The sequence below is a fragment of the Acromyrmex echinatior genome, chromosome 18 (assembly GCF_024713525.1).
Source record: "Acromyrmex echinatior isolate Ae372 chromosome 18, ASM2471352v2, whole genome shotgun sequence".
In the NCBI taxonomy this organism is placed as follows: domain Eukaryota; kingdom Metazoa; phylum Arthropoda; class Insecta; order Hymenoptera; family Formicidae; genus Acromyrmex; species Acromyrmex echinatior.
Window position 1 is genome coordinate 5680954 of NC_141869.1, and position 24857 is coordinate 5705810.

The window sequence follows — 24857 nt, forward strand, 5'->3', positions numbered from 1 at the left end:
TGGGACATATATCTATCTGTTGCATGAAATATATTACTTTTATAATCCATTTGTACACTTATCATTGTATAGATTTATTGTAAATATATAACAGAGCTGAGCTTAAAAAATGTCATTATTTAATACTTATCGTATAATAAGACCAAATGATTTATTAGAATCATATTAAGAATAACATTTTTTTAAATATAGGAATATTTATTAATATATCAATGACAAAAAGCTTGAGGAAGAGGAGGTATTACTGCGAAAAAAATGCAACTATATGTTCATTGTCAACTCAATAAAATATATGTATATTTTTTCCAGTAGCAACCATCATTTTACATACATTATTATTTCGCATACATGGGGCTATATAAATAATTAGTCAAGCAGCGGTTTCTCTTAATAAAACTCAACAGCGTGTCGTCGTATCTCACACATTACGATTACATTGAAAATTTACATATAAATCTCGATTACGTTTATATTAACTCGGCGTGATATAATATTACATTGCATTTTCTCGAGTCTCAAAAAGCAGCCATTTTCCATTGCAGCAGTAGAAAGCGGAACCGAGCTAAAATATCGAGCTAAATTATGGAGCCATGTTTTTCCTGCTCGCAATATTTACTCGCGCGAAATCAGAATCGCGTCTTTTCTCAGCATTTCATTACAAACATTATGATAAATGTATATATCATATACAGTCGTCTCTATAACATGCAATCGTACGAATAATATAAGTAAAAACTACATATGGTGACATAGGTTTATATGTATCTGTAATTCTCTTAAACGTAATATTATAGTAACGTCCGTAGGAATCTCGCAGCAGCAAAAATAATGCAGATTTTTCGTTTCGCATGCGTTCCACGCGCTACTTCCGCAGTCTTCCCGAGTATGTTGGAGAAATTATTGCCTCGCAATATCACTTTCAGTCGCGAAATTTCCTTTAAAGCATCTTACGTTTCTGAGCAGCTAAAATCATTCCCGTCTATTTCTTACATATTCTAGGACTCTCTTCTTAGTTTACACATTGTGCCAGTCGATGATACAGCGATCAAGAGATCTTTTCTGAAGTTTCTTTATCGCACCTGTTCTCAAGGAACTAAAATTACAAAATTATTCACATATATTAATAATTTCTATAAAAAGAGTGTAACTCATGTTTTATCTTTTTAAACATCTCGAAAATATAAAGTTTCATTAAGATTTAAAGTTTTTTATTTTTCTACATAACCGTACTGGAAAAACACAATGTGAGCGATCGTTATTTCAGTCGGTGAGAGAAGCGAGAGAACGATCGACAATTCAGTTCGAATTGACGATTTATCTTATGACGTCTTACGAATTAAACGAGGAAAAGATGTCCTGATTGTCGATTGGCGTAGGCTGGCACAATATGCAATAATAGACATCTTTACACTAGAGCTATATTATTTAACACAGGTCTACTTATGTGTCTCTTTAAGTATGTATATATAAGTCTATATAAATGCCTAATAATACCTATATCATCTGGATGCGGGTCTGACGCGGCACGTGTAAAAAATTAGCAGAGATGTCATCGAGACTTAAATCCATTTTATACAAACTCCTATGTTAATAGTAAAATGACGAAATTAAGTAGCATTATTTCCGCGTCTTTTCTTTTAGTTCTAGCGATTCTTCTCGAGCTTCATAAGGCAAACCCGAATGTACCGATAATTGAGCTAACGTTTTGTGTCCTTTTCTTATAGTTTTAATTACAATCTAATTGTAAAATTAGTTCTATAATCCTTAATGTTTTGTTCGTGCATATTTTCATAAACAATTTTTTTATTAATTTAATATTGGTATATTGTTAATACATCTTATAATCTTTTATTGGCAACATTAATTATTTGAAATTAGATTAGATTATTTAAAATGAAATTTTTGAAATATTCTTCAAGAAAGAAGATATGTCTTTTAATAGTTTAATGGCTCTGCAATTCTACTCACGTAATCGTGACTAAGAGCTGGGACTGCGTCACAGAAAGAGGTACAGAAAGTCGCTAATCAGGATTAATTGGTGACAATCGATCGGTACGGTCGGGCCTCGTTATACATATGTAATGGAAAGAAATCTATTTACAAAAGAATCACGTCTTCTCCGTCAGACCCGGCAGATTCGCCTTTATCGTACACGTATATTTACGATATTACAAAACTAGCTTACACTTATATGGAACACTCAACTCTACAACACTATATAAAACGTAGAAGCTTGTACACCCCGTTGTGTCTCGAGAGTAGGCTACGTGTGTTCGTGTATGACACCATATCCACTCCAGCACCTGCGTTTCCTCCGCGAAACGACGGCGCGATTGTCTCTCGCCGTCGTATCCGAATCTCGTAAAATTATATCGGAAACTCTTTCTCTCTCTCCTTCTCTCGGCCCACTCGCATCTCTTTTTTCATTTTTTTTCTTTTATTAAGACTTCACTGCAAAATTTGTACTACGCTTAGGCCAGCCGTTGCTGCTGAGCTAGTTCGAACGGGCGGTAGTTCCCTGTTCCACGCGCTGTGAACAATACGCAACCGCGGCTTTCGCGCACGTTCCCCATAAAAGTGTTCCTCATTATTGTCGTGTCTAGTGTTTTTTTTTTTATTCAGACTTTGTTGCAAACAAGGGTTAAATAAGGACGATCCCTTTCACGGGAGACTGATTACAGTACCCTTCGGTTGTCGATCCTGTCAGTCGGGCTTTAATTCGATCTCGTGAAATCAGACATATAGAAAGACTTCGAATGTGTTACGTATTACGTTGGTGGAATAATGCACTCGATGTGCATCTCGAACTTTTCAAATGGTATACAGATACTTTGTTGAATCACAAATAAAATTACGAGAATCCAAACGACACAAAATCTAAAATCGAGGCATATAAAAGGTTTTAGATTCTGCGCACAATGGAAAAAATATAAAGGAATAGAATTAAATATTAAATATTAGAGACATAAAAATTAGGAATATAGAGATTAAACGTAACGCACAATGGATACAAATCGTATCATATTTGTATATATATATATATATATATATATATTGTGCGTTACGTTTAGTCTCTATTAATTTTTAATTTTTCTAATATTTATCATTTATTTTTTTCCTGTTCTTAATATTTTTTCACTTGTACACATCTACTGCCCGTTTTCACCAATGTAGTTTAATTTTAATCTCAATTAACTTTTCATCTTTTTCTAATTCTAAGAATTAGAAAAAGATAAAGAGTAAGTTGAACCGAGATTAAAGTTAATCTGTATTGGCAGAAACGGATATAAAAGATGTCTTATATCCAGATATTGGATTTTGTGTCTGATATGTTACTTATAATATAATACCACATATTGCAATAATAAATGCGCGTTTATCATATATAACATTATATACATAAAAATTTTATAAAATAAATTTTATATTAGGCTTTTAGTTCGAATTTAATTTGAATTTCTATAAACACATGCAAAATAATTATTATTTTATATATCTAATTGACATAAATAAATAATGTGAAATTTAAACTCTTAAAATTTTTTTCAGACATTGTCTCTAATTTGATTTCAGTCTTCATGTCAATTAAATCAAAACTGGGAATTACAAATTAATCCGGAAAATAAGAGAATACAGTAAAACAAAATTATAAACGTAATACAAAAAGAAGAAAACAGAAAGTAAAAGAAGTCCTCTCGAGTCGAGATTTCCCTTCTCTTTCACAATTAACTCTTGGATGCACCGTTTACTTCTCCACAAACGTGTGTCTCATACGTATCTGAATATTTCGAAGGCCTGTCCGAGGCGCATCCGAGAGTTAATAATCCAAACGTTCAATGATGTTCGCATCATCCGCGTCTCGTCTGTAAATCGCGACGGACGACGATGGTCCGTCCGGATGGGATGTCGTGGTCGAGGCGAACGAAGGGGAAACGCGGTGAGGCGGTGGTGGTCGGTTGTATGACGGTCGTCGACGTAATGGTCCTGACCCTCGGTGTCACTCTCGTCCCGGCGTCGGTGATAAAGTCATAAAATCACGCGTGCGCGCCGCCGATTACCGCCGTGTTCCCGGTTGCCGTCGTCGTCGTCGTCGATAACTGCTCCTCCGCTTCCATCATCTTCAGCTTGCGCACCACCTGCGCGTGCTCCTCCAGCAACCTGGCGAACTCGCCTCGCCTGGTTTCGGCCTCCACTTGGATCTGCTTGATCCTCTCTCGCGGTCCACCGGGACTGTCCAACGGTGTCTGCAACGCCGAATTCTGCGAGCTGCTCTCGCGCGACAGTCCGTCCAGGTCGGAGCCGTCGCTGAGGATCGAGTGCGAGTCCACGTCGTCCACGATGAGACTGTAGATATGAACGTTATGTAATAACAGTGACTTTAATGGAATGAAACAAATGTCAAATATGTGCAAAAATTTTTGTGATTTATTTGAAGATCAATTTTCAAAAATACTGGTTTCATTATTTATGCACAGCGTCATTATAATTTTTAATAAATAAGGATTAAGCTAAAAATAGGAGAAGTTTGTCATTGATATATTATTAGTGAAAAAGATTTTATCAAGTAAGCATAGAAATTAAGTTATATGTCAGGCTTTATTTACTTTTGAAAGTTAATATATTTATTGTGTGGATGGTTGTTTGCGCTTTTAAATTTGATTTGAAAGAAATATAATAAACCTAATTAAATCATTTAGATCTAATTTTTGATCTAATTAGATTAAATTTTAAAATTAAACAAATATCATATAAAACATATTATACGTTGGCAACCATGATCATAGCTAAGAATTTTGTTTAGAGGGACAAATTAGAGTCAAGCCTTTTAAACTCGAAGGAGAAGAGAGGAAGAGTCGAATGGACTATTGGACTTGTTTTATTTTATATTATTATATTTTTAATTAATTAATAGCAGATAAAAATCACACATTTAATTTACTAATTTACTACTTTATTTTTTTTTAAAGTTGTAAACGGATTCTTTGACTTGAAAAAACTTAAATTTTTAACTAACTGTCTTGGAGATTCTCAGAAAATCTTTGTATAATTTCATCTTCAATTCTTTCTTTTTTTCTAAAATTGATGATTTTTGATAAATACTCATTAAGTATGGTTTGTGAATGTGTATTTTTTTTTGTAATTATTTTTGCTTTTTAAGATTTATGGATGGATATCATCCTGTCCTTCTTGGCTATGCCTATGGCGCTGCATACATGAACAATGGTAGCAACATGCTTAAAAATTGCCCCTCAAATAAACTGCAAGAACTTTTGCCCATTTTTTTTTTTAATAAAATTAATAAATAAACTGAGACTAGAATAGCCATATTTAATGAAATCAAAGGTACTAATAGAAAAACAAGATCGAAGCAATATTGAATCATGTATTTTCATATCGTTAATATAGCGTCTAAATTGTCTTAAAGCGAAAACAATTATCGCTAATTATTTTCTGACTGTGTTTTGAATCTACGTTTTACTTTCTTCCTCTCGTTTTCAACGGATTACAAAATGACGTTCGTCGTTCTGCGTCAAATTTATTTTCGTGCTTATTTACTTGATTTTTTTGCGGGGGTTGACGTATGTATCTCGAGGGCTCGTCGTGTCGTGCGCGGGTGGCATTGCGGGTTGAAACGCGCGCGTAAATCTATATCGTATCTGCTATCGACGTCAAAGGAAAATCCGATTTGCGTTGTGTATATACTTGATACGCGTACTCAATAATAATACTGATCATTATCGGGCGCAGTATCATTACATGCAGCAATCGGAAACCTTCGTATCTCTTTTCGAAAAAACGTAAGGCGATTTCTGAGAATTATTTTATATGAATATATTGGATGAGATTTCCATCGCATTTCGCGAGTCCCGTCTCATCGAACCGGAACGATTTCACCGAAGGAAAAACCATTCGCGCGTGAATAGAAATTATTCGCACGTACTTCCTCAAAATTTCAAAATGTCACTCGAGAATTTTCGAATATGGAAAAATTGCGAGGATGAATCTCTGTACAGCAAAGAGATCAACCCCAAACAAAATAAAAAATCATGACGTTAAAATCATGACACTTAAAAATGATGATTAAAAATTATTTTTCGATTTGTTTTAACATCATTTTGATATTATCATGATCTGTTGTTTTCCTTGAGAGGCGAACAGAATGATTTTTTTTTTTCGAAATCCAGTAATGTAACTTATTCTAGTTTCTAAAGATAATCTTTTATCTGATGCATAATACATATGAACAGTACCATTGAGCAATAACACAGATTGTTGCATAACACAAAATACATAAAGCATAAGAGAATCAACCAATCAGAGTCTTTCAGAGGGAGGAAATGAAGGACTTTGATTGGTTCATCTTCTTATGCATTATGCGTTATGCGTTATGCAAGACTCCCGCCCTAAGTCTTTAATATTGGATATAGCAATTTAAATTCTAGAATGGGTGTTTCCCATTTGGTGACATAAGTATCGTTCTAACTTTGTTACTCACTGAATGCTAAAAAGAAGATAGAACGATGCTTTTGTCACCAAATGGAAAGCATCTAGTGAAGCAATGATCAGGAGAACTTGCAATCATCCATATGCGACAGAATGATTTCCTCAACTTTTCGTCATGTCCTTCATGAGGTTCGTACTCGCGAAAACTGCCGCGAGTATCGATCCCAGAACCGAATATGTGTTCCGAGTCTCGTTTACAAGCCCCGGTATCTTGTTGCACCCACACACACACACACACATATATACATACACACATACTTCATTACTTGAATGTTACATATATAGCGGGGCCGCGGTACAATCGAATCTAGAATTATCCCTCTCCAACATGTTTCACGTTTTAGGGCGTTGTTTACGCTTGGGATTTACGAGCTTCCTTCACCGGACCGCTGATATCACCGGCGGAAAAAGACGAATGCGTTATCGCAACGAACATCGTGAAGCGCAAATAGAAAACACGGCGCCTTCAGCTTGTAGCTTGCCTTTATACTTGGGACGCGTGGGTGAATCCTTGCGGTTGATTATATACTTAGAAACTTTGCTCATTTCGCTGATGCTTATTGGCAACAGGGTTACCGATGAGGCGAAGATCTGATAGGGATCGAATATATATATAAACTTTATGAGAGACTCGAGGTGTTTAATTCTCGGAGAATGAAATGGAATGTATTAAGGAATTTTAGGGAAATACTTTTTGCTTGAAATAGAGTTGAAAGTTTAATCCGCGCAATCTGGGATTGCCGAAATAGAAATGATACATGAGCGAGCCGAAACATTATTCTACTTCGAGCGCTAATTAAAGTTCCGCTTATTAGAGTGAAATTGTATCGACACTTTTAGTATTAAAACTTAAAACATAAAATTGTGAATTATTGTGAATTATTAAAATCAAAATTCGATATGATAATAAATTTAACAGAATGTGAGCCTAATGCCTGTTTCTAGTTCTAAAAATTAGGAAAAGATGAAGAGTAGTTGAATCGAGATTAAACACTGAAAAAAACTAAATTAATAAATATTTGTCCGTATAGTTCTAAATAAATATTTATTAAATGTAAACATATATTATTTGATATAAAATCATAAATTTGATTTAACTATTATTTTTCTTTATTGAATAAATATTTATTTACTGTAAGCAAATGTTTATTTAGTTGAAAAAACTATTGAAAAAAATGTATTAAAATTTGGTAAGTGTTTTTTTTAATAAAGTTAGTCTACATGGCAACGGATGTAAGAAAGTCCACGGTATCTTTTGAGTATCGAAATAAGTTTGTTTTGACTCGAAAGATTTATTCAGTGGGATACAAATCTCCGAAGGGATTCACAAAAAGAAAAACTCGAATATGATCTTTGCGTTCCGATGGTTACCTACTTTTCTTACAACGATGGTTATTTACCCGGGACGAGTGGCGAAATGAATTTCGCGCGAGATAAGGACAACGCGGACGGAAGACAGAATATATATTCGCCTCGTCAGCGCGAATGCCTGCCGCCACGGTAATCACAAACCATTTTCATAGCACATTGCCGCGTTGGCGGAACGGGGTCGAAGGAACGTCGAAAGGGCAGAGGGCGACGATCGAAGCGGAGATTAATCGGCGATGACCGTGGCGACGGTGCGAGATTTCACGAATTTCACAATCCAACTGTAACGCGATCCCCGTTGGGTCACCGTACATAAAACTGCGTCCACGAAAACATATCGTATTTCCTTGCAACGTTAGCTTCGATTGATGAAACAGAAAGGTTTTGTTCAATAATAAAAAAAGCCATTTGTATATCCTTCGCTATTTATTTATATTATTGCTATTTTTTTCTGCATGTCTCTCTAAAATTCATCATTTCGCAATTTTAATACGGTTGAATGTTACTTGTGAAAAAAAATAATTATTATAATTTAATAATAACTCTATAACTTGTGATCATTTTTAGTACCAACTATATATTTTTTTAACAGAAATATGATTATTATTACTAATAATAACGACTAATAATTATAAAATTGGAACTCTTCCCTACAGAAAATTAATATTGGGAGATAATAGTTAATAACTTATTTGGAGTACTAAAAGCGCTGAACAGTGCTTTTAATACTCAAAATGAGTAATTTTGAATATTAAATTAGGCGGGATCAAATTAGATTTCTGTAAGAGTTAACCATAATCTGGATATTAAATGCATTGTTGCTTTTGACACTCAAAGTAAGTAATAATTAACTCTTTAACTCTTACGTTCCAATTTAATACTGGCTAATTTAATACTGGCTTTATTTATTTATTTTCAGTATTAAAAGCATCGAACAACAATGCTTTTAATGTTTAAAATATATAATTTCCAGTATTAAATTAGCCGGTATATCAAATTAAATTGAATTTCTGTAAGTTAACCGTAATTATTTTACCATGCAATTATAGTCACAAATACGTTTCCCTCATTATCTTCGAAATTTTATAACATAAAAGGATCTATGATAATTACACTTTAAATATTTTTCGTTAATGTACATCGTACTGTTATTATTTTTCTTTTGTATCTTATTTTTAAATAAATTTTAATTTTATGTATAAGAAAATATTTTAATTTTTATAATGAAGACGACTTATATTTACTGCTCAAATATCGCTGCGTTAAGTATATGACGTATTTGTTTAATAAATGCTGATCTAAGGAAGGCAAATGCATTCATGACGTCCGTTGTACTATCGACGTTTGCCTAGAGAGGCTCTGCGGTATCGCGGCCGCAACGATTGTCGTTTGCGTCAGACGTTACGTCACTAGTATGCCGGCACAGCCGTGTGTTGCCGCGGAAAAGTATTGATTTTTCGAAAATCACAAAATATATGTGTAATCGTACAAGACAAACGTTATTTAATTATAAAATATGAGTTTTAGAACTGAATTCTGATTGGACATGGAAACTGCAACGTATATTGTCAAATATACTTTTCCTTTATTAATTTTCGAAGATATTTTTCGAGGAAAAACTTTCATCTTACACCTAATTTGTTTGATAAATTGAAATTAGAATCGAAAATAGTCATATTTGACATTAAACACACGAACGATTGCATTTAAAGATTCGCCTCGCATTCCCCTCTTGAGACGAAAGGCTCGGATATTATTCGAGAGATTACGCCGGATGGGAAAGAGGAGATACGTGAATGGCGTTTGATTGCGCTCGAGTAAACGCACAAATTCGATTCTGACAATCACGAGAATGCGATGCAATTAATTTTTTTCTTTTGCGACGGATTCGATAATGAATCTGCATTGTTCAACCGTCTAATGAAGAGTGGAACGATGATATGCATCTCATGTGTCTCATGTATGCCCTTAGAACTTCTCTTTCGACCATAATCTCCTAACAGCATCTTACACGTGACGTCAAGGACTCAACGGCTTAGCGAGGATCGTTCAAGCATGAATGGACGGCAGTGTCCAACAGGGAAACGAAACCGACCGCATTTTGGGTGAAATTTAGTGCGGAACTTTCCAATCTCCGGTTCAACTGAACTTTGCGAGAGCTACCGGAGTATATCGATTGCCGGATTCACGAGGGAGCTAAATTTGCTATTACATATGCTGAAAATATTTCCGCATCCCGCAGGCACTGAGGGGTATTTCATTTACGACCGGAAGTATATGTCGACGCGATTACATGTGGCAGCGGTTTTGTGTTAAATGTTTAGAAGATTGAACACAGTGTTTCAATCTGTTACAACGATAACTCTTTATTGTTGTCAATATGGCTATTGCACGAAAAGAATGGCTTTGCTGAAGTATCTAACAAATAAAAAAATAATTGTATGGTTTTACACAAAAACAATTTTGCTGAAATATTTAAAAATTTAGCTAAATATAGATCTGAAAATAATTTTGGTGGACCTCATAAATAAATAAATTTAATAAAGCTATTTTTGTTAAACTATCAAAATAATTACGTAAGACGTTCATACTGGTTACTAGAAATCAAAAGTTTTCGTAACATTGCTCACTGTTTGAATTTCTTACATAATTATTTGATAGATTCTAACAGAATTGTTTTCAGATCTGTATTTAGCTAAATTTTTAGAAACTCCAGCAAAATTGTTTTTTGCATAAAATCTTACAATTATTTTTTACCCGACGAGTCTCACACATCTATATAAAAACGTGAATAAAATTTCACTATTTTTAAAAATTAATTGTGATATAACGATTCCATTAATTAATATATATTCCAAATATTTATATTAATATTATTTTAGTATCAATTATTTTTTTATATTATATATTTAGTATCAGTTACGTATTCTTAAAGTAATGAAATATTTTTTCCTACAAGTTATAAAAAAAGTTATAAAACAGTTTACAGAATTATAAATATACGTTTAATTTACGTAATTATTCCTACTGCCCGCTCCTGCAAGTATTATTATAGAATGTTTCAATTGCTCTTCGATAGGTCGCAAAGGGTTCAGATATAATAGAGTACACGTAGAAACCACGTAATTTTGTCGCAACTAAAGATAGGCCCGATACTTCCGCCGCGTTTCTTCATTCAGCGTCTACCTATGACGCGGCAATACTACTTTCTCATTGCATTACTTATGAGCGGCTATCTGCAGATCGAACGACGTTAACTCGCGGTATGCGTGCAAAAGCGATCGATGCCGTGCTATAAGCGCAATAAAAATAAAGTAACGTCGCTAAGAATAAGATCGCTCGTTCGCTGCCGGGACAATTTTTTCCTATCCACTGCCAATCGGCCGTGTGCTATCGCGAAACAGCTCGAAATTTCGCAACTCTCAAGCCAACATTCTTATCGTGTCGTTTCGCAAGAAGACGCTTGTAGACGATCGATACTTGTACTCTAAATCCGTGCTCGCTATTCTGATCACGAATCTCACGACGTGTTCTAATGCCGAATTTTATTCATGGAAATATCATATCCGAGTCGCAGACACAGACGGGAGAATTGGACAATTATATTTGACGGTAATTGCATTTGACGAAAATAGCCTGATTAGCACACCACGGAATCGAAATGTATTATTTGTTTATGAGGATGTTTACGAGATCTCGAGTGTGTCGATTGGAATTACTAAAGATTCCTCACGAATATAAATATCAAATTATTTAAAATTGAATAACCAAAAGTTGATGTAGAATTAATCGACCGAGCTCTTCTTGTCAAGATTTGTTAAATAAATCGTATTGGTTTTCATTAACTTGTTTACGTTACGGAAACGTTTCTCCATTTAATTAATTTTACAATGTCGATATTCCGACGTAGATAATGCCAATGTTGTACAGGTATCGACTTGTAGCATGTATCTTGTGAAATATTGATTTGGTACCGACTAAATATAAAAGTAATGATATTCTATAAAATTTAAGCATTTCTATTTGTGCGACGGCAGTTTATATAGATGTACCGTCAAAGTGCCCTGCCGTCCTATTTGCTAACGCCCACGCTGAGAATTTGCAAATGTCACGAAAAACGTGAAGGTGTAATTTATTGGAGAAATGTTTTTCCGTTTAATTAGTAAATGTAATTAATCGTAACATAAAATCAATATTCTGATTCGATACAGGTGCTACCGACAAAAATTTCAATTTACATTTATGCATAACTCTCGTCCGCAAAGATTTTCGAAACAATTAGATGACTTTTTTGCATACGAAAGAACGGAGTGCATCGCGGCTCGAATCAAATTGTAAAAATTAAATCTTTTCTACTATTATATTTAATTAAACAAAAAACAATTGTTCGTTGATGAATATGCTGTGATATTAAATATCTTTTCAAAAGGATTTAAATTAAAAGTAATTAATCTTTTTCTCTCGCTTTCAGAGGAATTTTTCGAAATTTTTTTCTTAGGAAAACTCTCGCATAATATGACAAAATCATGTAATTTTTGCTGTGTCATCATTTAAACGTACAAAAAACAATTAAGTCATAATTTGATTATAGATGAATATTTGACCGCCAAAAAAATGGTCAAAGAAGCTCTCATTAAGAAGTTATATCGTGTTCGTGAAAGGTGTAGATTAATATAACACAAACAGATAACTCTTAATAGTCTTAATTCCTCATTCCTGCATCACGCGTAATAATGAATTTCTAAAAGGTCGCGAAAAACATACACCCACGAAAATCCTTGAAATAACTAGCTTCCAGCAGCGAAATTATCGATATGTGTGTATATATTATGTATACACATATGCCCTTTTTTCGAGGGCAATCGGGCGAAACTTTGCGTAAAACAAGAAAAGTAAAAACGCGAAAAAATAAGTTGAATCATCGATGCGTAAACATAAAATAAAAGATAAAAAATAATTGAAATTGTTAGAAAAAAATATTATTTTACTTTATTTTAAAATTAAAATAGTAGATGAAAATAAAATTATCGTTTTTTTGCAAAAACAATCGTGTAGCTCTCTAATAAAATTTAAAACCGATAAAAATGGAATGTAATTTTAGATTTTATAAAGTTCAGCTCACCTGAAAGCACCGTGGATTTCCCTGCCCGAGGCCATCGTCACTGCGATATCAGGTAACGATCCTGCAATGAATGAAAAAGCATTAGTTTTCATATAAATGAAATAACTATTTTAAAGAAGAAGAATAGAATTTTCCGCGTATTGAGAGTCTTCCCCTCACGGTGTCCTTACATCCATTCTCATTTCTTTCTTTAAACAAGGCGACTTTTCTTACGCTCATACAAATCGCTTTAACGTGAACGAGGACGACGCTCTTCATCTTCCGTGAGTTTTCTCAAGCGAAACGAAACTTCTCTTTGGTAAAGAAAACAACTTGATCGTTATTCTTGAATACGAAACGAATCCGCAATCACATCGTCCTTGTCCTTTTAATTGCAAGCATGACGAAGTTGAAGGTAGATTAAAATAATTATGTAGGACGCTGAAGTATAATGAACAATGTTGCAAAAAGTTTTAACATTTTGGTAATCACAGTTAGATTATACAAATTTACAAACGCATTATAAAGAAAAACATAATGAAAATATGAATAATTGTAAGTAAAATTTAAATCGATAAGAATAGATAGAATGATACACCAGGAAAAATGTTTTGTTCTATAAATCAAAATTTTGTTGTAACAAATTTTTAGTTGAAATATACCGAATAGAAATTTTTTAACAAAACTGTAATTTTACATGAAACTTAATTTTTTAATTAGCAAACAAATATGTTCAAAATATTTTTGTTATTTACAAAGTAGAGAAATTATTTTACAAAAGCAACTAAATTTTTTGTTGTATAAACAAAATATTTGATTGTTGTTAAAAAATGCCACAACTAAACATTTTTGCTAAATTATTTTGCTAGTATAGAAAAAATTATATTTTCGATCAGTAAAAGCGGATCTTATTACTTGATAATATTAATATTTACAAATACATTGAGAGATGTTTGGTATGAATAATTTATGATACGATAATTTTATGGATATATGTGAATTATCAAAATTTTATGTTTTAAAAAAGTGTTCTAAAAAATTGTTTAGAATTTGGTCAGAAAAAAAAATTTAATTAGGACATAATTTTTAAATTGAAATAATAAAATTTGATAGTAATTCACGCATCAACAAAATTATGATTATTTATATTAAACATTTCTCTCAGTGTATAGTGGTGGACAGAATGGTATTGGGACACTTTTTGTGGATCGGTGGATTCGGAATGCAGTCTTCTTACCGAGCGATTAATTTATACTTCTGAATCTAATCATTCACGTTCAACTGCTCTACGAGCTATACACATAAATGTATATCACTATACACTTTTCAATTCTATATAATATTCGAAAATATGAAGTAAGATACAAATTAAAATTTGAAAAGAATTTATCTCAATGAAACAAGCGATGTTTAATTATTTATTAAATAATTTCGTAATATCATTTCGAAAATTTTCCAACGTCCTACGAGAAGTCTGTTAATACCCAACGTTTAAATGTAACTGCAAAATTTATCTCTGTGTTCCAATTATGACAATGCGCGCAACTGTTAACCCAGAGGTAACGTTACATATTTCCAGCCACGGATGACGTGTCAGTACTTAAGGCTTAACGACGCGCGAAACTCGCTCTGTAATTCGCTCGTCGGAGACAACGTTGTGGCAATTCGGGCTTGGACAATGAAGCCGTTCTCTTCCTCCGGGATTGGTATAATACCGCGCTATACCTCATCGGCGACGTCACGCGTCCTCTGAGAAAGACTATCGTGCGCGAGGTATACTCCATTTATCCAGGGGACAACGAGCCATGTGTCCGCGATACGTTTCGTCTGAAGGCTTTAAATTCTGAACGAGATCCGTCTGATGAAAAACGACCCGATCGAAACGACAATCAGGCTTTATTTCCAGCTCCCGTCGAAGAGAGCCTCTTATATAATTGCGTTTTAATGATTACAGTAACGAGAAGAGCAGATGTTTTTAGATATAATTTACATAAAATTTAAGAATAGCGTTACTCTAAATTCATCAGTTACTTTAAATTTATGCTTAAAAACAAGCAGACTTCGTATAATTTGTGAATTCCTTTTCTCAGAACTCACATGGAAAAGAAGGCTTTGCTGAAGTGTCTAAGAATTTAACTAGATACAGAAAATAATTTTGTTAGGTTATTAAAATAATTATGTAGGACATTCAAGCTGATTACTAGAAAGTCAAAACTTTTTGCAGTATTGCTCATTATACGATTCCTATGTAATTATTTTCATGGTTCAATATTATTTTCGGACTTGCACAGAAAGAACAATTTTGCTCAAGTATTTACAAATTACATTAGCAATAAATTTAACTAGATACAGATCTGAAAATAATTTTGTTGGACTATTAAAATAATTATGTAGGACACTCGAGCGTAATAAATGATGCCGCAAAAAGTTTTGATATTCTAGATCTGGCTTGGACATCCTACATAATTATTTTAAGGATTTAATAAAATTATTTTCAAATGTGTATAACTAAAGTTTTAGATACTTCAGCAAAATCGTTCTTTCCGAGCAGTAGCACATAATCTTCTGTTTCTGAAAATGTGAAATTAAGACGGCTTTGGATATAAGCTCTCGGATTTTTCAACTATGTAGAGAAATGCCATCATCTAAATATACGACAGTCGCGATTACTCTTGGCGAACCTTTTTACTTTATAATAACGTTCTATAAAACTTGATGTAATAGTCTAAAATTAGTTTACCGGTCTCGCGGCAGATCGATATCGAGCGTACTATTAGACAGATAGGTACTGTCTTAAATTTGGCACAGCAAACGAACAACGCCGACCGTGCCACATTGATATTTTATAATCATAAACGTGGAAATCGGGTTTTCGAGATTTCAGGAAAGAAACCTCCGTTTCCAGCGAACGAGCGGTCGGTTTATAAATTGTTGATCGTCCTGCATGAATGTCGGGAGTGACGTCTCGATCGTGATAGATCGATTTTCTCTGTCCGGCATTATGCATCCGTCGACTGACACTGACATACCGTTGTCTTCTTTCATCTTTTATGGGACACGCCCGCACGCGCTCGATTTTTCTATGCAAATTGCAGCCTCTTTTTTTATTTAATGAAGATCGATTGACCGTCGCACGTAATATCGAACCGTTTATGACGGGGTTCCTCGAGAGGAAGCTGTTCTCGTCTTTGATCATTCCTTTCATCCCTCGAGTATTCCCTCATTTAGATCAGTTTGTCAGTCTTGACGAAGTTAAACTGACTACAAATTTCAATGAAATATGAGCTGATGTATCTATCTTCAGAATAATTTGCCTATGAAGAGCGTGGAAGACATAATTCATCATAATTGAAATATTTTTATCATACAAATTTAATTTTTACACAAATCTAATTTTTTACAATTTTGAACTTTGTTTTTAAAACATCATTTTTCATATTATATGTATTATACATATGTATCATGTGTATGTGAGTGTTTCGTAATATCTTTTAGAAAAATATGAGAAATGTTATAAATAACAAGCTGTCAATTTATGTCAAACATTGTTCTTCTGTGAAACTTTTATTATTCATACTTTAGAATTCAAAAATTTCAAAACTATAGCATTTGATTCCTTTCAAAAGTATAAGCACGTGTCGTTTCGAGAGTTGCTAACATTTGGCAATGAAAGTTCTAGTATATAAAGAGAAAGGAACAGTTTTGACATTTTCGGTCATCAGGAGTGGCCAATTATGTGCATTAATTGATACAGCTTCCGCGTCGGATTACATAATGGCACAGCATCGTGGTAATGTTAAAGGTCACTCTTGTACAGGTTCTCCTACACATAAATTGTGTTACACATTTAATTTTTTGCTTTAAACTTTTCAATTTTTATTCGCATCTCTTGATAAATGAATTAGAAATTAAATGTCTACTTCCCTGGTAAAGTTGTTTCATGTATACAATAATTATTTGTAAAAGATACTTTTATTTAAAATGTTATGTGATTTTAGATTTCAAATGCTTAAATTTACGTTCGGTTTTTCATTTTAAGAAGAGATTGATTCAAAATCTGCCGAGAAATATATAGGCGAAGTTTATCACTTACGACATATGAGATATCTAGTACATTCTATGTACATCCTATGCAGCATTACACGAGACACATAATGTGCATACAAATACTATAATTAATATCGATTTCTGCATTACGCGTTATTACAGATACATCGGGTTCTCGTGGATTGTCATGAATAATCCTTGCACGACACCCGAGCTTTTGTTACAATGTCGCGTTTACGGGAATCAGAAAAGCGAATTAACATTATGAATTGTAGATTGAAAACGCAAGGCCACATAAGCACCGCGTCGTATAACATTGAATAAATTAAAAACAAATTTGGACGAAGAATATTTTATAATGAATAAAAAATACAATATACATACGTTATATGCGTATTTCGGTACAACATACAACGGTATATTCGAGAAATTAATTAAAATCGAAAAATTCAAGAAGATAAATTTTATTTAAATAAACATTGAATTTATTCGTACGATAATTTTATTCACCAAATTAACATTGGCTATATCCGCGCGATAATAATAATCCATTCGTCGAGATTAATTCAATACGCGATGTACCACAATATTCAGCGTACATTAATTTTACAATAAATTGAATATTTCATAACGACGATAAATCTGTTGGTACATAGCATTCAGTATTTCTTTTTACAGTATCTTATTGTGCTACTATTCACAGTACCTACGAATCAATGTGTACACGCAATTATCTCACTATCATTTACAAATTATCATTGCGACAAAAACGGAGCAAACAGACAGCGATGCGAGACGCTCCGTCTGGCGTCGCGTTATTATTCTTCAAAATGCGATTATTCCTCATAATAATTATCAGTTTGATTAATTAACTCTCATGATTCATAAATATACATGTTTCGAACGATGTCAAAACGATATATGGAGATGATAGGAGATGAGAAACATACGATTAAGATATCGAAGAACTTTTATCTTTCAAGATGTGCTAATTTCTTGAGACATCGGACATCAAGTAAAGCGTATTTTTCTTGCACTATCATAACAAAATACGGGAGGAATGCGTCTCATAAACTATTGCAAAATTATTCAGGGTTAGATATCAAAGAAATAGTGGTAACTCAATCTCTTGAGTTCAATAATATTTTGTTACTTTTAACTACCATGTGTGTGAAAATGTAAATCAATCCATTTCTAATTTAGTTTCAAAGTAAACAACATATTAATGTATATAAGTAATAGTAAACTAAATTTGAGTCAAATTTAATACATTTTCTTGAGCGGAATTTACTTCATTGTTTTAACGAAAATAACAACATATTAAGCAATGGCGACCTATAGAAGTGATTAAAAATAACTCAAATTGGGTATAATTTAATATTATGAATTTAACAGCGTATTTTGGTAGTACAAAACATGTAATCGTAATAATTAATTGTGTTTTCGTGAGAGAATTATTCGTGACTGCTATCAGGAAATAGAAACTACTAGAAACAAGAACCAACTAACGGTCAACTAATGGTCAACTAAATAGTCAATGGAGAATCAAGAAAGGAGGAAGAGGAAGTTCTCAAAGACATTAGACAAACATAGCGTGTAATATAGATATATAAATAATATTTTATTTGTTATTTTTTTTGTGAGATTAATTATTTATCTTTTATCGTACATTAAAATAACGGATTCGCGAAAAAGTGATATATATATTTTTTTAATTAGCAACAACTATATAAATTATAAAATATTATAATATTTCATGAAAATATCTTTGTGATATTTCGAAGATCCGCTATGTGAGAATAGTTAATCATTATTTCATAAAAACGGTTAATTAAAATAGACTCTATTATGAACGTCAAGCCAGACTCCGAATAGTTTATCTAGTATATCTTTAATTAGGCGTATCTGACTCAATCTCAAAACCTTGACATCGTAGACCATCACTTACGTTACTTCATTAATGCAATACTTAATTAAACGTCACGTGCGATGATCTTTCCTTGCAATATCTCAATAAACAGGAACTCCTCGTTGAATGTAAATATGACTATTTCATTAATTTAAAACTTCTCTTTTTCTCGATTTTATTACTTATTTATTTCTACAAAATAACTTTTGTAAATACATATTATTTACAAAATATTACACATTATTTACACAACATGAATGTGTGCAGTAAACTCTGCAATATTTAACTTTAAATTTAAATTATTTTTAATTATATATAAATTTCCGTAATTTTAACATAATATTTTTATGCAATAAATATATATAGATATGAAAAATTCAATAGAAATATATTAATAGAAATATTTCAGCACACAGTGAAATAAATCTTCTTATAAATATTGTATATTATAGCATTTTTAAAAACATTTTGGGAGGTATAAAAATATTTTTAAAAACATTTTGGGAGAGAGATATAAAAATGTTCTGTTAAAATAAAATTTTAAAATTGTAAAATGTATTAAAAATTAATTCTATTTTTAAGCTAATTAATTTTAAACGCAATATTAAAATTATTTACAATATGTAATTATTTACAATGTTACAATAAATCTTTAACTAAATATTGTTTCATTATTTGCAAAATATATAATTTCTAATATTATCTATATATATGCAGCTGAAAAAATTAAAAAATAGAACATCTAATGAAAAAAAATTGTATTACTAATAAGTCATTTCTATTTTTGATATTGCACGACATGTCAAAGAGACAATAGGCAAATACGTTGACAGTAATGTGATCATGAGAAATTTCAGTAGAGTCATTCGGTAACGATTCTTTGACTCAACTGAATGAGTAACGTTCCGCTATTGTTTTAACCGCGATTGTCGATATGCACTGAGAACCTTCCACAACGAATTTGTATTGCCACATAGCGACAGAATTGGCACACGTCACGTCAGAAACGCGAGAAAAAATTTACATCCACCAATCGCGAGAAATTCGCCAAACCAATTATATTTTATTTTGCTGAATATTATTAAATATATTGCGCTCCAAAGTCCAAAATATGTTGATAAATTTAATCATGAAAAATATACTTTATTTGAGATTATCAATAATCTCTCTCTCTCTCTCTCTCTCTCTCTCTCTCTCTCTTCGTAATACGATTAATCATCAGATAAATGTCAAATCATGTATTTGATTTATATCAATTAATCGAATTTGTCTTTTAATATTAACTGCAATTAATCAATAACTATGTTTTTTTACAAGAAAAATAAAAACGGAAACGTAATAAATAAAGGTAAATATATTTTCTAAAAATATATCGACAAAATGGAAATTATGTGAAATGATAAAAGATTATTTTTCAAATTTAACTTTGAGTTTTAATAATTAAGATAAAGAAAGAAGGATAAGAGTTTGATAGAGTCAAACACGAGAATAAAATAGAAAGATGAGAATTAATGATTAAACAATCATAGCGTGAGATGGCAATACTAATCGATGAGCTCGAGCTTCTCATGCCTAACAATATAATAATAGAAATCCTATATTACAACGAGATAAATATATTATAATATCTTGCAAAAAGATTTATTAAATATAATAAAATTTTAAGTTTACTTTTTTTTATAATTTGTGAGCTTTAAAAATATATTTCAACTATTAATCTCTGATATTACTTTTTATTTTTATTTATTGCGATGCATATGTACATACCCTAATTGCAAGTAAAACAAGCAGTGAAGAAAAGGGGACAAAATGACGAACGGAATGCAGTCGATTACGTTACCGCGTGATTGTCGGAACCTCTTAAAACCAGTTGCAACGTATCTGTCCGAAATTGTTTAATGGGGTTTAAATATATACGTCGCGTTGTGCACACGGGTTCGATTCGGCGTGGCCATATTACTCCGAAATTCGAGTGGAACTTAAATTTAAGCAGGTCCCAGTGCAGCGCGACAGCCGGCCGATTTCTCGGCCTCGCGACGCCAATGTAAATTTAACGTCGTTCACGCTGGATCTCGCGGGAAGACCGACAGGCTCATTTCGTGACTGACACTCTCGTCCGGCACGCGGAAAGCGTAATTTGCGTTTATGGGTGAACAGGTGTTGTATCTAGGAAGAGAATAGAATAGAAAGAGAAAAGTAGAATGAGAGAGAGAAACGAACAGATCAATTTATTATTATTCTGGGACAATCCCCAGCTCTTTGAAGAAAAAGGAAGACAAAGTCTCGATGTAAAGAGAGAGAAAATAATTTATCGTTCAGGATGAGTTAATTGATAAAGCAAAGAAAGGATAATATGATAGATACATTCAATCCAACGGAATTCAATCTTTCTTTAGATATACTTTTGTAACAAGAAAATGTATTTATTGCTGGATGCATTTATTATGTATCTTACATTACGTTTATGTAAAATATAACAGATAGAAAGAGATAACAGACTGGATATGTAATTTAAGTAGAGACAGACCGGTTGCGGTCAGACATTTTTCGCGTCGTTACTGTTTCTACTGATCACTATTACTTTTTGAATTTAATGCATAATTGCGTATGCGATTTCTGTCCCTTCCCTTTTTTAAAATTAATCAACAAAATATTATTCATAATTAAAATATTGGAGCAAGTAAGAAATAGACAACACATTTGGATTATAAGAGAATTCCAAAAAAACCCGAGAGAATTTGAGAATTACATATTAAATAACGTACGACACGTGTATTATATTACTGATTCATCTATAAATGATTTATGAATCTGCAAAAATATATATTTCCAGAAAAATCGCGATTTAAGCGAACGAGCTTAAATTTATTATTCGGCATAGCCAAGTATAAGCTTTCCTAATAGAATATTTTTATCTCTCATATCGCATTTTGACCGATCAGATATTCCAGGAAACAGCGAATGTGAATATACCGGTCGCGAAGGAAAATTTCCGATTCATTCGCTCCGACTTAAACTCGAAATCAATTATTCATTACACTCAATGGAGCAGTTGAGCAAATTTTACTTCAGCTCCATGGTCGCCTTACGTCAAACGAAACTAATAAGTCTGCGAGTGATTAAATTTAAGGTAAAACTTAAATTTGAATGGGATCGATTGTCGCGTAGCCGGGCTTTAAATTTCATTTGAGGTACAGACCGAAATACGCTCTCGGGAGTATCATTTCTCATCGTTAATCGGATAGCAGCGATTAAGTTCTCGCTTCGTTATGGAACATTTTGACTCTTTTGGGCTGCAAAATATCGGTATCATATTCAAATGATAAAAAATTATGGTACAAATAAAAATAATTTTCTTTTATAGCATCAATTTGTAGACATTCTTGGCTTTATTATTTTTGTTTTTGCACATACACATATATATGCATAAACTATTAGGTGTTGGAATTAATTCGTAGCGTTTTACAAGTGATGGGAAGTACTTTCATTAATGTATTTTTTAATGCTCATGTGAAATAAATAACATTCTTTTATTAAAAAACGCTACGAATTAATTCCAACACCTAATATAATATTATATAAACTATTATATATATATATATATAAATGTATATGTATATATATATATAATAATATTATTGATATAATAAATTATTACGTCTTCTTTTATTTACATTTTCGATATTTTCGTTTTTATCATGAAAACGAAGATATTGTAGGTGCAAATAAAGGAAAGTATCATGTTAATAATTGATTTCTTTCGAAATTGATTTATAAAATATATCAATATCGTATAATTTATTTCATTATATCGTGTCGATCTAATTTCCTCGAACGATGATTCCAACTCGCACGAAATTAAACCCGATTCATCGAATTAATCGAATGTAAAAGATTTAACAGATGTTAATTTCGCCATCGCTCGAAATTATAAAATTATCCAGATATATCGCATCTCTTCGATCATATTTTGATCAGACGACTAAGCAGCTAATTTCGCTCGGATTCGATTAACATGACGGATTAAGTCCCGATCCCAGGATTAACGGACATTAACCCGCGCATCGTCCCGTACACGAGAGAAACGATCTCTCTCGCGACCGATCCGGCCATCGTCACGTCGGAGCTGACTCTATTAAGGGTGGGTAAGTGGTAACTAAGGGAGTTTCTCCGGAGGCCGATCGATTGCACGCAAAAGTGCCTCTCGTATTTCGTGCGAAGGGACATAAATATATTGCACACACATACACACACACACACACACACACACACACACACACACACACACACACATACGCATATTTTGTCGGTTTCTCTCACCTCTCACCATCTGTGCTCCAATACTCCCGGAGTCCCGGTCGTCTCGCGAGAAGTTCTTCTCTATGATCGCCACCGTTTTTTTTTTCTCTCCTCCTTTACGACGCCGTCGATCCTACTGCGTGCGAAAACTAGTGCTCTTTCTCTCTTCCTCCCACGCCGTTAACCACCGATGCACCTGAGAGACTTGGAGAACAAGGCAAGAACACGATCCTCGCTCGTCGAGCGTCCCGCGCGGACTGATCGGCGCGGGCACCGACGCTCGCGCGCCTCCGCTTCGACGTCGACTGCAGGCAGCCTCGCGGCGCGGTCGCTGCGGATGGAAGGGGTTGCAGCCGCCGTATTTTATCGGGTTCGTTTGCTCGCCTGCACGCAAAACGAACGTCGACGATTTTCAGCTAATTAATTAATTTTCATTAATGCATCGAATTTATGAAACTTCAGATTTTTGAGGAATGGCGTAAATCGCTCGATATTTTTTACGCGATATAATAACCGCGATAATCAATGCTTGCTGAAGAAACAGTTATTTGTTACAGTTAATGGTCGCTGATGAAATAATTTCTTATCGTGATAACGATCTGTCGATCGAAGATAATATACAGAAACTAAAGTACATTATTACTGCAAACACGAGAAGAGATTCCCGGTAACGAAACTCTTGCCATCTCCACCGTATTTGTTTCTCAACATCCTTAAATCTTCTTTGATGGCAAAACCGCATTGTATATGTTTCACATGTTTCTCGTGTGCTGGCCACACATCGAGCCAAAATGTCGTATGAGACGCGTGCCTGCGACAGTTCTTCTTTTCCGATTCAGATTGTTCACGCCCCGCTCTAATTATATATTTCTAATTACCATATTACCATTATATTACCATTATATGTCCCGAGAATGCCCCGAAATTAGCGAATCAGAATATTACAGTAAGAAAGTTTTCAAAAGATTAAATAAAAAAGTTATTTGTAAAGTTTTATATAAGTATTTGTAAATTTTTATTTTAAGCAATAGTTTATGAAAGAATAAGGGTTCAAATATGACCAATTACGGACTACGTTTAAACGGAAGAGTATTTGTCCCTATTAATGTACTTTTAAGTCTATTTGCTCATTACTGAATTAATTATTAATTATTGTTTTAATTTTGTTTGCTTGAAATCGATTTTTCAATATTTCTTTTTCTTATAATATTTTTTAATCTAAAAAACATTAACATTTTATAATATTTTTAATAAAAATTAAAAAAGTGTTTTTGTTGTTCTCTATTAATGTATCCTCAATCTTTATGCCTATCTACGTCTGTCCAGCTTGAGTATTGACTTATTTTAACATATTATAATACTAAAATAGATGTAAACTATTTAATAGATAGATGTAAACTATATAATACATGTAAACTATTTAATATTGTATAAATAATTATTTTAATTATACTTACAATTTCAATGTATTAGGTGTTGGAATTAATTCGTAGCGTTTTACAAGTGATGGGAAGTACTTTCATTAATGTATTTTTTAATGCTCATGTGAAATAAATAACATTCTTTCATTAAAAAACCTAATACATTCATAATATAATGCTGTCAACTTCAAACAGGTACATTAATAGG

At 32.8% G+C, this 24857-nt stretch overlaps 2 protein-coding genes across 2 annotated transcripts in view; one reads left to right on the top strand and one right to left on the bottom strand.

The window, feature by feature from the left end:
* LOC105144839 (uncharacterized) overlaps positions 1–24857 on the top strand; it is a 162858-nt gene that overhangs the window by 7750 nt on the left and 130251 nt on the right. The window lies entirely within an intron of this gene.
* Positions 269–23555, bottom strand: LOC105144846 (uncharacterized). Its single transcript, XM_011054051.2, has 3 exons — positions 23250–23555; positions 12995–13055; positions 269–4344 (listed from the first exon to the last, which is right to left on the bottom strand). The coding sequence occupies exons 1-3, from the start codon at positions 23257–23259 to the stop codon at positions 4035–4037; spliced, it is 381 nt and encodes a 126-aa protein (XP_011052353.1). The 5' UTR covers positions 23260–23555; the 3' UTR covers positions 269–4034.

Bases quoted from the DNA above. Each gene is read 5' to 3' on its own strand.
- LOC105144846 (XM_011054051.2), bottom strand. The intron at 4,345-12,994 runs GTGAGCTGAACT...TCATATCTACAG, and splicing joins GAAATCCACGGTGCTTTCAG to TCTCATCGTGGACGACGTGG.